At 38.9% G+C, this 13146-nt stretch overlaps 1 protein-coding gene across 1 annotated transcript; it reads left to right on the forward strand.

The window, feature by feature from the left end:
• The first annotated feature begins 3517 nt into the window (after positions 1-3517).
• Positions 3518-12678, forward strand: arpp19a (cAMP-regulated phosphoprotein 19a). The gene is made up of 3 exons (XM_077248166.1): positions 3518-3697; positions 7835-7954; positions 10804-12678. The coding sequence occupies exons 1-3, from the start codon at positions 3653-3655 to the stop codon at positions 10972-10974; spliced, it is 336 nt and encodes a 111-aa protein (XP_077104281.1). The 5' UTR covers positions 3518-3652; the 3' UTR covers positions 10975-12678.
• Positions 12679-13146: the final 468 nt, after the last annotated feature.

Here is a 13146-nt window from a genome sequence, read left to right on the forward strand (position 1 = left end):
ATGTCACGGGCATCAGCCCGGGCAGTGCTTTGGCTCTAAGTGAGCATAATCAACCATCCAAAATGGGATGGAGTAACTAATCTGTCTCTACCTGAGCCTGGGTGGTGAAGGGTGATAACATACGAGCTATAGGTAGCAAAGTACTCTAAATAATAACCATAACAAGGGGAGTTACAAGACCTTTTTTTTTTACAAGACATATTTTATATTCATATAAGGCATTCGACCTTATGACTTGAAGTCCTTTATTTAAGGGGCTCAGAGGAAAAATCCTTTTTTAACTTAAGGCCTTGTTGGATATACTAGCTACTATACTCTGCTATAGAGGGCGGAGATATCTGCATGGGAGGCTTTTTGAAGATAGCCTGCAACCTATGCTGCTATTTACCCTGTAACACCACTAGCATTTTTACACAAAATGCAAAAGACGGGCCTTGGTAAGAGGAGGCTAGTATTAGGAAAAACTAGATTTACAGGAATAAAATCCGGATGTGCTCTTGCTCTAAGGAACCTATACTCAGATACTGAAAGGCTTGAGGTGAGAATGCTTAGCAGACCACCATTAAATTCCTAATTACTAAGCCTAAGCCAGATATCGAGGCGGCCCAGTGAGGGCCTACACACAAATATTATATGTCGGAAGTTCAGAGGTATAATCTCAAAACGACTCTCTAAAGTGAGAGGAGAACTGCTAGTCTAGTATAAGGTGGCTCTCAAGGTGGCCCCACGAGCACCAACGCTTGACTTTGTAGTTCTATCTGGAGCTTGACAGAATGGTGGCCTCAGTAGAATGACACCCAATAGGGAGGAAGCCATCTCACGCAGAAATGTCTGCTTCCATATAATAAAGCCAACCTGTTCACTACCCCAAATTGACACTACCCACTACATAAGCCTGACGACTCTAACATAAGAGGAAGCCTATGGGAAGGGTATGCATAGCCTACCTATATATGGGAACTTCAGGTCACTATTTTCACCATCATATAAAAACCCTACTCAACACCCCCTTAATTCTTAATACTGTTCAACCTTACTAAAACTCTCATAAAGGGAGGAGATCTAGAGAGCTCAACCTGCTGCCCATAGAGCGATGGCCTAAACGACATTCACAAAATGGAGGCCCATCACCATTAAGAGCTTGAATGAGCGAACTTACTACCAAACCTGACGCCAGACCTACAGAAGGGTTCCAAATTGAAGGAATAACTCATCATAGGTCCAGCCTCAGGGCTGATGCAAGAAGCGCTTGGGGTGCTTCTTCTTTCTTCCAAGAAGTGGGGGAGGCGCAGATTCGGACCGCAGTGTTATGCTCCTTCGCCTCTCTGAACTTACCCACCATCGCCTCGACGGAGGTGCTCAACAGTTCAGAAGGCGACACTGGTGCAACGGGAAGAAAGACTTTTTCATTGTCCCCGATGTCAGCCAAGTTCAACCAGAGATGCCTCTCCCTGGCCACCATCGAGTGTCCAAACAAGGCGGCTGTTGGTTTGGTGCCCCGGAGAGCTAAATCTGTGGTGCGGCGCAGCTCGTCCACTGTTTCAGGGGAAAAGACCCTGACCTTGGTCCAAACCTTCCAGCAGATCAGCCTGGTTTGCTTGCAACACAGCCATTGTGTGCAACGCAGCACCAGCCAGACCCGCCGCCATGCAATGTCATTTTTTAGTAGCTTAAACGCCAGGGCCGGAGCACTCAGTAAGGTAACAGTTGGTTTGTTGTTCCAAACTCATTCAAATTACTAAGATCATGGGTGTGTGTGTAAGTGTGCCATGATGCTAAATATCCAGCATGATTTTAAGAATTTTGAGAGTAGTCTAAAATTCTATTGAAGTTCTGAGCCTGTTGATCCCCAACTAGTAGTGAAATCATCACAGATCGATTTTGGTTGGATTTTATACTTTTTTTCTGGGGAACTGATGTCATAACTGGAAAAAAGGGAGAAAACGCCTGTTTTTTGCATTAAATTGATGCAAAATCATGTAGAACATGAGTTCTGTGTATCTGGAATGCATTTATTGACAGCCTACCCAATCCACTGAGGAAAAAAATAATTTTTCAAATTTTTCTCATAAAAAAATAAAGGGTGCATACATTAAAATGGCCACAATATTTTTCGCGATATTTCCGGCAGAGCAGACCCTCCAATTATTGGTTCTTAGGGTCAACGTTAACAGAAAAAAACACATTAAAAGTATGGCAGACCATGTCAGGTTCGACCCATTTTATTGAGCTTTTGAGATGGCTCCCCGACTTTAAGCTGAACAGCCAATCAGAGTTCTCTCTCTCTCACCGATTTAACAAAAAGCCGACGAGTACCAATTTCAGCCGACGGTGCGGACCACACTCAGAAAACTTAAAAAAAACGTAGTCGACCGACGCACAAAAACTGCCCGACGGCCGACCGTCGGCTTTGTGTGTCCTGGGCTTTAAAGTCCCCGTGAACTGGAAGTTGCAAACGACTTTTCTGCAGTGTTGTGACGTATTTCCGAGAGAAACGGAATACTAAATGAGGCAAAATAGTGGGCGTGGCTTTTTCCCAACTAGCACCTGATTCGATCTAGAAAAGTAGGTGTTTCATTCAAACACACAGGCAGCCTGTCTACTGTCAGTTGGAGCGGCGTGGTTACGGATGTTAAGCAGACCCCCAAACCGTCGAACCCATAGACATCATAGATAGACGCCCTATCGACCGCTACTGCCTATTGGCGCGGACGAGCCGTGGTGCCGCCATCTTAAACCGGTCACCCGCTCCGCTCAGTGTAATCTGTTTGGCAGATGCAATGAGCTGCCACCGCATTTAATTAATCATATCTCACTGAATACCGAACTGATTTTCACGCGGGTTTTTTTGCTGCAAAGGTCATACACGTAGCTACGATACAGGACGCATTGAATATTTCGTTCAAAAAAAATACAACCAATAGTATGGTAATGTTAAATGTTAAATCTTACTTGTGAAAAGTAATCCCCGAGTGATGGTCCGCCGATTTGATCAGGAATATTCTGCACAGTGCTGGCATCTACTGCTGCTATGCAACGCAAATGAAGTAAGACGGCGGCCGCATTTCTTGCGCCACAGCGGCCAATAGGGCATCTAGTCATCAGGGAAGGTCCTTCAATGCAGAGGGGAGGGGAAATTTCAGATTTTGATTAAAGATCACGAAGCCAAACAATGTTTTTGTGTGATTGACTTGCATGGATGAAAACAAAACGATCAATTTAGTCAAACAAAGTAAGTATGGTCAATTTTGAATTCATGGGGACTTTAAAGACAGATTTTACTATGTTGTAGGCCTACATGGAATGTTTCAACAATGAATCAAAGTTATAAATTACTGCAATGCAAGTTTAGTAGGTATCAAAGTAATTTATACATTTCTACATTACATTTTGTAATGTAGGATGCCTAAAAACCCCATTTTTCAGCTTTCGGATGCAATTGTATTTGTGTTCGTCCAGCAAACTGTAGGCTACGTTTCGTAATTACTATTCCTTCAACTTGCGAACGTCACGTTGCGTGGTTAATATTCATGATCCCGCCTTCAATTTTGTAGGATTGGTACATTCGTGAGCGGGCTACACTAGAGTACTCCGCAGATCCGGAGCTCAGATTGTGATTTTTAAACATCACAGATCGATCATATCAGAGTAAATGGAGGACACAAAGCCTGAGGAAACGAATTTGGAGGAGCAGAAAGTAAGTATATTTGAAGATTGTGAAATCAAACCGTTGCAGTCAGTCAGATTTAAGCTTTTCCGATAACAGTATTTACAGACTATAAGTCCGATATAATCAAAGAGACATCGAATAAAAGGCGACCTGCGCATAAAACCTACTGTGATATCGTTGATATGATGATTGCTGTATTTTCTGTCTGGCTAGTGTATTTGAACATTGTTTGAAGCCTGCTGCTCTCCACTGATGTATAAAGGCCTTCTAAGATTAAATGGCAACATTCTGATTGATTCCTTGAAATGACCAGCGGTATTAAAACATCCGATAGGTAAATGTACATATATATGTTGAGATATGATTCATAATAATGCTGCAGTTGGTTTGTTTTGTTCTAGATTGAGTTGTGATGATATTAGCTAGCGGTTAGCATGTGAGGCTAAGTTAACTTGAACAGTAGGCTATTCAATATATTGACTTTAAATGTGTTTTATAACCTGCATCTTGTCACAGTCTGTGGATGTATACATCAGGGAGATCCGTATGGATTTACATAAAGACTTTAGAATGATGAAATTCTGAACCACCAAACAATGAATAAAGCAGCACCATCATTTCATTGTAAATAATGAATACATTCTAGAAAGTTCCTAATAAAATTTCAGTTTATGCTGCCCTAAAACTAAAATGAAATTAAAAATTGTTTCAACATTTGAGCATATGATATGATTTTCTTTGTAGACCTTGATTTATTAAAAAATGGACACTTAAGCAATATCGCACAAGCTGTTGTTCTGAATATCAATATGTCCATAAATTGGCTGGAGACATAAGGCCTTAGGTAACGACAGCTGCTCAATACTAACAATTAAATAAAAAGTTAATATTGAATAATTTGATAAATTAGCCAGTTAATATATTTTCTGCCTATGAAAACAGTTCTAAAAGAAGCCATAGCATACAAATTTAGTTAAAGTAAAAAAACAAAAACGCTACAAGCTTCAGGCAAAATCACACACACATCACCTCTTCTCTTTGCAAGAAAAGATATAGACCTAGCTCTTCTTTTAACTCAGTGCTGCACACAGTCTCTAACCGCATTAGTACAATCAAGCGGACTTATAAACAATGAAAGTAACTTACCACTCAGAGTTTGACCAAATATAAGCACTCTTTGAATGTGGCTCAACCAATCAAAAGATGTGGTTTCCAAGATTATGCAAGATCATATCACCCCCAGAATCATCATCCTCTATGCTTGTTTAAAAACTTACCTTATTATATGGATATCTTATTCTAGCTATGCCAAGCTAGTAGGTTAATTAGTTAATCAAAGATCAAAAAGAACACAAAGCACAAAGAAAGTGAAATGTTTAATTTGACAATTCTTAGTTTAAGTAATATAATGGAATGTATAATGTAAAAAATGGTTTTGGACCATCTGGACAAAAAATGGTTTACGCCAGGATTAAAAATAAATAGGCTACCTGATTCTTCATAATTTCTAATTGGACACAGTTACCCATAAAAAACCGGCCTTTCTCGGCCAATGGAGTGAATTTGGGGTCAAGGAGAGGAATTTATCTTTAAAGGGTTCCTATTATGCCCTTTTATGAAGTCTTTATTTTGTTTTTGGGGTGTATTTTAATGTTTTCATGCTTGATTGTTCAAAAAACATTATTACATCTCCTCTCTCCCCAGTCGGTCTCGAACGACGAAGCCCCTCCTTCCGAAATACGAAATGTATTGTGATTGGTTAGCTGGCCCAGTTTGTTGTGATTGGCACAACTTGGCGCGTATTCGGGAAATGTCCCGCCCCTTTGTACATGAGCTCTACTCGGATATAAATATTAAGGATGCGTCAATTTCAAACCAATTCAGACTCTGATAATGTTAATGAACAAGAGAATCTTGCAGAGCGGATTTAATGTACGTACTTTGCAAGCACGGATTTCACAGGATTTTTCAGTGGTAGCCTATGTTTTTTTTTTTGCTTATATACAATGTTATCCTCTATAGACAAAATGGGAACGTCTACGTCTTGTGTGTGTATAGCCTGCATTCTACTCTGTCTTCTGTTCTCTCTAAAATGTGCAGTGCACAGACAAACGTTGAAGTTATAATGTTCAGGGACTGTGTTAAAAATAAATTTTAACCACTCTAAGGTCTTCAGCCTTAGGACAAACTTTTTCTGGGGTGGAAAAAACAGCAACCACACTCTTCATCTTCTCTAATGCAGCTCAACCAGCCCTCGCCAACTCTTCTGCGTAATCCGTGGGAGGGAATTATTTAAACGAGGAAGATTATGACTTCATAAGATCCAGAAAAAAACGTGTTGTAGTCCAAACAAGTCGTGCGTTGTAGCTCTTAAAAAGTGGATTCTGATAAATAAAATATCTCCCTTTGGAGTGGATTTTGAGCTTTGCAACCTTGCAGATCTTTTTTATGCTCAAACAACAACATTACACGCTCACTAAAGCGAAAAGCATAATGGGGCCCCTTTAAAGGTGCACTATGTGGTATTTTCAACAAAATGGTGGTGTTTGTGTCTAGAGAGACACTGCCCAATGCCTTTATTTTCGTTTATTCTTGAATTCCTGTGCTCAGGATGTTTCAGGGCTCAGTCTCAGACTAAAATGCATGTTTGAGCTGTTTTAACTGAAAGTAACTTGCCAGTGCCATTGTTTTGTCTCAAGATGCACACCAGTAAGGTTTTTTTTCTAGGGCACGTTTATAAAAGGTTCTTAAATGTCCTAATTGAACTAAGGCATACTACACAAATGTGTCCCTGGACCACAAAACCAGTCATAAGTCGCACGGGTATATTTGTGGCAATAGCCAACAAACCCCTGTATGGGTCAAAACTCAAAATTAACGATTTTTCTATTATACCAAAAATCATTTGGATATTAAGTAAAGATCATGATCCATGAAGATATTTTGTAAATGTCCTACCTTAAATATATAAAAATATATTTTTGTGAGTGGATGCAGCACAATCGCCAACAGAAATGGAAACCTTTAAAGGCAATTTTCTCAATATTTTCTCAGATTCCCGATTTGCAAATAGTTGTATCGGCCAAATGTTGTCCTATCCTAATAAACCATACATCAATGGAAAGCTTATTTATTCAACTTTCAGATGATGTATAAATCTCAATTAAAAAAAAAAAAAACCCCATAAGACTGGTTTTGTGGTCCAGGGTCACAAATGTGCAGAGCTCAAGCTGAACGAACTATCCTTGTCTAACTTAAATGCCTCTGATTGGCCGTTGTGTTTACATGCTCAACAAACATGTCTGTGATTGGCTGCAACTGCAAAAACATATAGTGAAAATCGCGAATAGAAACCTTTCTCGCTCACACAAATGCCCATAAATACGCATTAAAAGCGTTTGAAAGCAGTCCTGACCTCGAGTTTGACCTGGTACTCTGTGCTACTGGTACTCTGCTACCAGTACTGCAGAAAAACGTATCAACTTATCACTTAAAGTATTAGTTCACTTCAGAATAAAAATTTCCTGATAATTTACTCACCCCCATATCATCCAAGATGAATGTCTATCTTTCTTCAGTCGAAAAGAGGATTTTTCTCCATATAGGCTAGTGGACTTCAATGGGGTCCAACGGTTTGAAGGTCCAAATTGCAGCTTCAAAGGGCTCTACACGATCTTAGCCGAGGAATAAGGGTATTATCTAGCGAAACGAACGGTTAATTTTCACACACACACACACACACACACACACACACACACACACACACACACACACACACACACACACACACACACACAAAATTATATACTTTAACCACAAATGCTTGTCTTGCACGTCCACAACTTCACGCATTACGTTATTACGTTGGAAAGGTCAGGTGGTAACCTGACGTAGGCGGAACTCACCTATAGACCGTCGGTCCGTCGCACAACTCAGAAATTCTGTAACGTCAAGACTATAATGCGATTCATTTTGACCAATTTCTACACTTTTATTGAGCTTTATATGTCCTAATAAAAAGATATCGGGCATGATGCATCTATGATTCATTATTTCAGAATTTTGTTTAGAAAAACTTCCTTATGTGAGACCTTGATATATTTTTTAATGGTTCCAATATGGCCAATATTTAAATATGTGAGTGATGTGTGTGTTTTCTCTCAGGATGAGGAGAATAAGATCTGTCTAGAAAAAGTGGAGGAAGCCAAACTGAAGGCCAAATACCCTCACCTGGGTAATAAACCCGGAGGATCCGATCTGCTCAGAAAAAGACTGCAGAAGGGGGTGAGATTCATTCATACTCTCTCTTTCTACTCCTGCTGGTGGGATAAACCCTTTTATTTTATTTTTTAGACCACTGGGTTTTAAGAAGAGATACAGATCACAGGTATTTGGTGGTTTTACACTGGCAGTAGTAGAACATCACAGCATCATGTGACTGAGTCATGAGCTACAGATAGCATGGGAACTGTTACGGATAGGAGAAAGGTAAACTCGGTCATGGACATACTCTACCTGTCAAAAGTCTGGATGATTAAGATTTATTTTTAATGTTTTTCTAAGAAGTGTCTTCACCATGGGTGCATTTAATGAATCAATATATAGTAAATTTACTCCAGTCTTCAGTGTCTCACAATCATTCAGACATCATTCTAATATGCTGATTTGGGGCTCAATTTTGTATCAGTTATTATTGGTGCTCAATTTTTAATACTGGTTCTTATTACCAAAGTTGAGAAAAAATGTGCCGCTTAATATGTATATATATTTTTTTTTTGTTGAAAATTTGATAATTGTTTTTTAGGATTCTTTGATAAATAGAAAGTTCAAAAGAACAGCATTTATTTGAAATGGACATCTTTTGTAACTTTATAATTGTCTTTACTCACCTTTGATCACTTTAATGTGTCCTTGCTGAATAAAATTATGTAAAACAACAACAAAAAAACCTGTGAATGGTAGTGTATCATGGTTTCCAAATGTTTTCAACATTGATAATGTTTTTTGACCTCCAAATCAGCCAATTAGAATGATTTCTGAGGGGTCATGTAACACTGAAGACTGGAATAATGATGCTGCAATAGTTAAAAAAAGTTAAAAAATGATTATTTTTTTATTATATATTCAAATAGAACCTGGAATTGCATAACTCCTGACACAAATAGTTTTATATCTTTTTAATAACCATAATAATTATTCTCTCTAGGCCAATTCAATTAAGATTATGAAAAATTATTTACATTGCACTCTTTAGCAGTAGCACTTGTGCAATTCTACATATCCCTGTTCCTTAGTTCAGTGGTTCCCCAATTTTTTAGAGTGCCGTACCCCTCTTCCACTTAGACTGCAGTCACAACTTTTCCATTAAGGGACAATATTTGCCCCTTTAATCAATTTTTCAATTTCATTTTTTTACCTTCCTTAAATAAAACAATTTTCAATGAATAAGCAATGTTAAAAATCGTTTAATATTAATAAAAATATTATATTAAAATCACCAGTAAGTGGCGGTAACTCATTGTCTTTATGTGTGAGTCATCGAGTCATTCATTGAATCTCACGATTCGTTCAAAGCCACAGATTTCGTTGCAAAATAGAGCAATAAGCCTGACTATACTGTTCAATGTAGTAAATCACTTAATGTTACCCTTTTGTTTTGTTTTTAACTGTTGTATAAAATCAATGTCAGATTTGAAATCGTGTGGATATTCGGGAAACGTTGCATCAGCATTAAAAACACTGCTGGATATCAGCCTGCATTTTGTTCGCACAAACAGCGCAAGCGGCTCGTGACAGAACATAGACCGGCTGAATGACACTTCAATTTAAGTAGAAAATCTCAAATGAAGATTGCTGAACTCCAGCTTGTCTTTGCTTAAGAAGCGCGAATGATCTGAAAACAGTGTAGAGAGCGGGCGCGCATGGTTGCCAGTTACTATTGAAAAGACTGGGTAGAAAACAAGTTCTTTTAACAGAAAAGCTCTGATTTGGGGGTTAAATTATTGAATTCTGGCATTTATGGCTACAGCGGATTAAACTGAAACTTTCCTATTTAAGACGACAAACTACGCTCGGCTAACGTTACTATCTTGTTCTGTAACTCACTTGCCTAGTAACCATAGTAACGGTGCACACGCTTTCACGTGGACGTGGAGTCAGTGCGAGGTGCACTCATTTTGCATGAATGTTTAGTAAAAGTTAATTTTGTTATGGTATGAACTTAATCCTAGTAAATCCTAGTAAAGGCAAAACATATATAATCCTAGTAAATCCTAGTAAAGGCAAAACATATATAATCCTAGTAAAGGCAAAAAATATTGAATACCTTTGTTACGAAATCCAAGACTTTGTATATCAAATTCAAGGCTTTTAAGGCCTTAATTTGAGATTATTTTTAAATGCTTTTAAGATCCCGCGGTACCTTGATTAATCTGTCTTGTCCCCTCACAATGACAGTAAACTAATTATTAGGCTAACGTAACGTCACATAGTGGTCTATTTGCAGTTCAAAATGGCGAAAATAGACAAAAGTTTATTAGTTTATCTCGAGCTTATCTCGCACTTGACCGACTGTAAACTGAAGCGCGTTGAGTTGCTTCTGTCTATGAGTCGCTCTCATAGACTGTAATAATTCGCGCTGCTAACATAAAGCCCGCCTACTTTGATTTGATTGGTCATCTCAAATATTCTGACATTGACGAGCAGTGACAGACCAATGAGGCTTCTGTTTGTTCTGACGTGCTCAGCGCCGCTGCAGAAGAACGCGCTAACAAGACTGAAACGAACACGAAGGCTTATCACATATTAAAAGATTGAAAGGGAGAAAACAGGACAGAGTAACTCGGCGGATATCGCTCATTTCATTTTTTTTTGACGACGTAGTTAAGGCGGCAGGCGTGTGTTGCTTAGGTGGCCGCCTTAGTTACAAAGTGCTGCGGGAAACCCTGTTAATATGTGTTCAGATAATTTTCTATTTGGCACTCTAGTTTCTGTTAAACATTGTTTCATTCCCATTCAATGGCATGAATATGTTTATGTATATTTCCAGTGTGTAACATCTTTCAAAGTGCTTTGGAACAGCAATAAAACATTTACTGTGCCATAATTCAGTCCTCGACTGCTTTCTCTCCCAGCCAAAATACTTTGACTCGGGCGACTACAACATGGCGAAGGCCAAGACCAAGAACAAGCAGCTTCCAGTGGCACAGACGGAGAAGGCCGAGATCACCGGAGACCACATCCCCACCCCTCAGGACCTGCCGCAGAGGAAACCCTCTCTGGTGGCCAGCAAACTGGCAGGCTGATACCTGTGCTGTCCTTCACTCCACACTCTTCCTGTCTCTTCATCCACATTTATCTCCAATCCTGCATTCCTGCCCTCTTCCTCCTTCGTTTCCTGTCTTATCTGAAAATACACTGAATATTCAAGAGTTGCAGATGTTACAGGGCTGTAATGCCGCACTGTGAGATTGGGTTGGGTCGTGGCTCCAAAGGGCAGTTCTCAAAGTTCTCAAAAGGTCCTCTGATATTTTAAATGTGTCGTAGTATGTAGTTGAAGGTGTACATATTTGCTAGTGAGTGAGGGCAAACAGCATTTTAGAAGATGTTCTGCATTTAATTCTAACCATTCCTGTATTACCCACTGCTTAGAGCAAAGGTCTTCAACCCTGTTCCCGGGGACCCACTGTCCTGCAAAGTGTATATCTAACCTGCTTCAGCACAACTAAATTTCACACCAATGTGTTTTTCAAGTGATACTGAAGAGCTTGATTAACTTGTTCAGGTGTGTTTGATTAGGGTTGAAGACCTCTGGCTTAGAGGACTATAAGTCACCAAAAAATGAAAATTCTGTCATTATTTACTCAACTCATTTGACTTTGTTTCCTATGGCGAATGCAAAAGGAAGATGTTTAGTGGAATGTCCAAGCTGCTCTTTTTCAATCAAAGAAGGTCTGGGCTGTAGAGCTCTAGGAATTTCAAAAAAATACAGCAAATATCTTGAATCTGTACAATAACTCAAAACCTTTAAATGATGTATTGCAATCATTCGTGAGAAATGCAGCAACCGTCAGCATTTGGCGCTAACGCAAAAGCACTGTAAATAAAACAAAAATCAAACTAACATCAAACCAAGTCTAAATATGCATGAATGAGATTTGCCTTTTTTGGGGGGTAGCATTTTACATAAGGTCCCATTAGATGGCATTAGTTGAATACATTTGTTCTAGTATTTATGGATCTTAAAGTTAGTTAATAAAAATACAACTGTTCGTTGTTGGTTCAAGATTACGAAATGCTATTTTTTTATCGTTATTTCATGTTTAACTAATGTAGTCAACTAATGCAAGCAAATGGAACCTTATTGTAAAATGTTACAGCTTTTTTTCTATCACATCTTATCACATGGCTTCGAAGAAAGTCATGTGTGGTTAGAATGACAGAAAGGTGAGTAAATGATATCAGAATTTTCATTTCAGAGTGAACTTTTGCATTATTTGTGGCGTTAATTGCTTGAATCAATAATGAATTGAAAGTAATCTCTAATAATGTGGTTGATCTGCACCCCGTTTCGTTCATGAGAATGCTTGTTTCTTTTTGTCATGCTTCAGCTTTAAGTGAAGGACACTTGTTTAGTCATGTTTGATAGCACGTAATGCAGATCTCCGAGGTTGCTGTCATCTTGCCTTGTATCATAGAGCTTAAAGCCTTATAATGATGTAGTGCCAACACACAGATTGGCAAGCAGTTCTAGAACGCCACACGTTCACGTCACGCATCATTTGTGTCTGGTTGTAGACACCAGGCAGTGAGGATACTTCACCTTCTGATGTGTAATAAACTCCATGAGATCTCCTGTACATTGTCTTCTATGCAGAGGAGGGAGACGGTTGCCTGTCGGCTCCTCACACCACATCGTCGCACTGCAGTAAATTGTCCACGGTTTGCATGAGCATAAACTGTGGCCCCTTTTGAGCCATTTTGACTTGTAAATAAAATAGTTTTGCAAACCTTCTGTGATTTTGAGTCTATTTTTATAAGCAAAAGTTCAGATTCCTAAAAAGAAATGCAATCATTTAGAAATATGGCAACCCATCTTAACATCATATTGTATTACAATGTCTTTCAGAACAGAATATGAATAGGGTGAAGGCTTATGACAGTCTATGTTCGATCCTAAAGAGCCGCTGTATTGCAGAATTTAGTTCCAACCCTAAACAAACACACCTGAACAAGCTAATAAATGTCTTCAGGATTACTAAGACTAATAGGCAGGTGAGGTTTTTTTTCAGTGTTGGAGCCAAACTCTGCAGGACAGCGGCTCTCTAGGACCGAATTTGCCTACCTCTGGTCTAAGACAACAACTGGTAATGTAATGGGCTTTTTGTTGTAATATTGAATAATATTGGAATTATATTACTAATAGTGTATCACTACATGTTTGTGGAATAGAAATGTATGCAAGTTGTATTCACTTA

The sequence above is a fragment of the Siphateles boraxobius genome, unplaced genomic scaffold, assembly GCF_051911475.1.
Source record: "Siphateles boraxobius isolate OS27281-9 unplaced genomic scaffold, OSU_SipBor_1 30, whole genome shotgun sequence".
In the NCBI taxonomy this organism is placed as follows: Eukaryota; Metazoa; Chordata; class Actinopteri; order Cypriniformes; family Leuciscidae; genus Siphateles; species Siphateles boraxobius.

What these genes read in the sequence shown, in the direction of transcription:
- arpp19a (XM_077248166.1), top strand. Translation starts at nt 3,653, where the DNA reads ATGGAGGACACAAAGCCTGAGGAAACGAATTTGGAGGAGCAGAAA. An exon ending in CGAATTTGGAGGAGCAGAAA is followed by an intron (nt 3,698 to 7,834) that starts GTAAGTATATTT and finishes GTTTTCTCTCAG; the next exon opens with GATGAGGAGAATAAGATCTG. An exon ending in GAAAAAGACTGCAGAAGGGG is followed by an intron (nt 7,955 to 10,803) that starts GTGAGATTCATT and finishes TTTCTCTCCCAG; the next exon opens with CCAAAATACTTTGACTCGGG.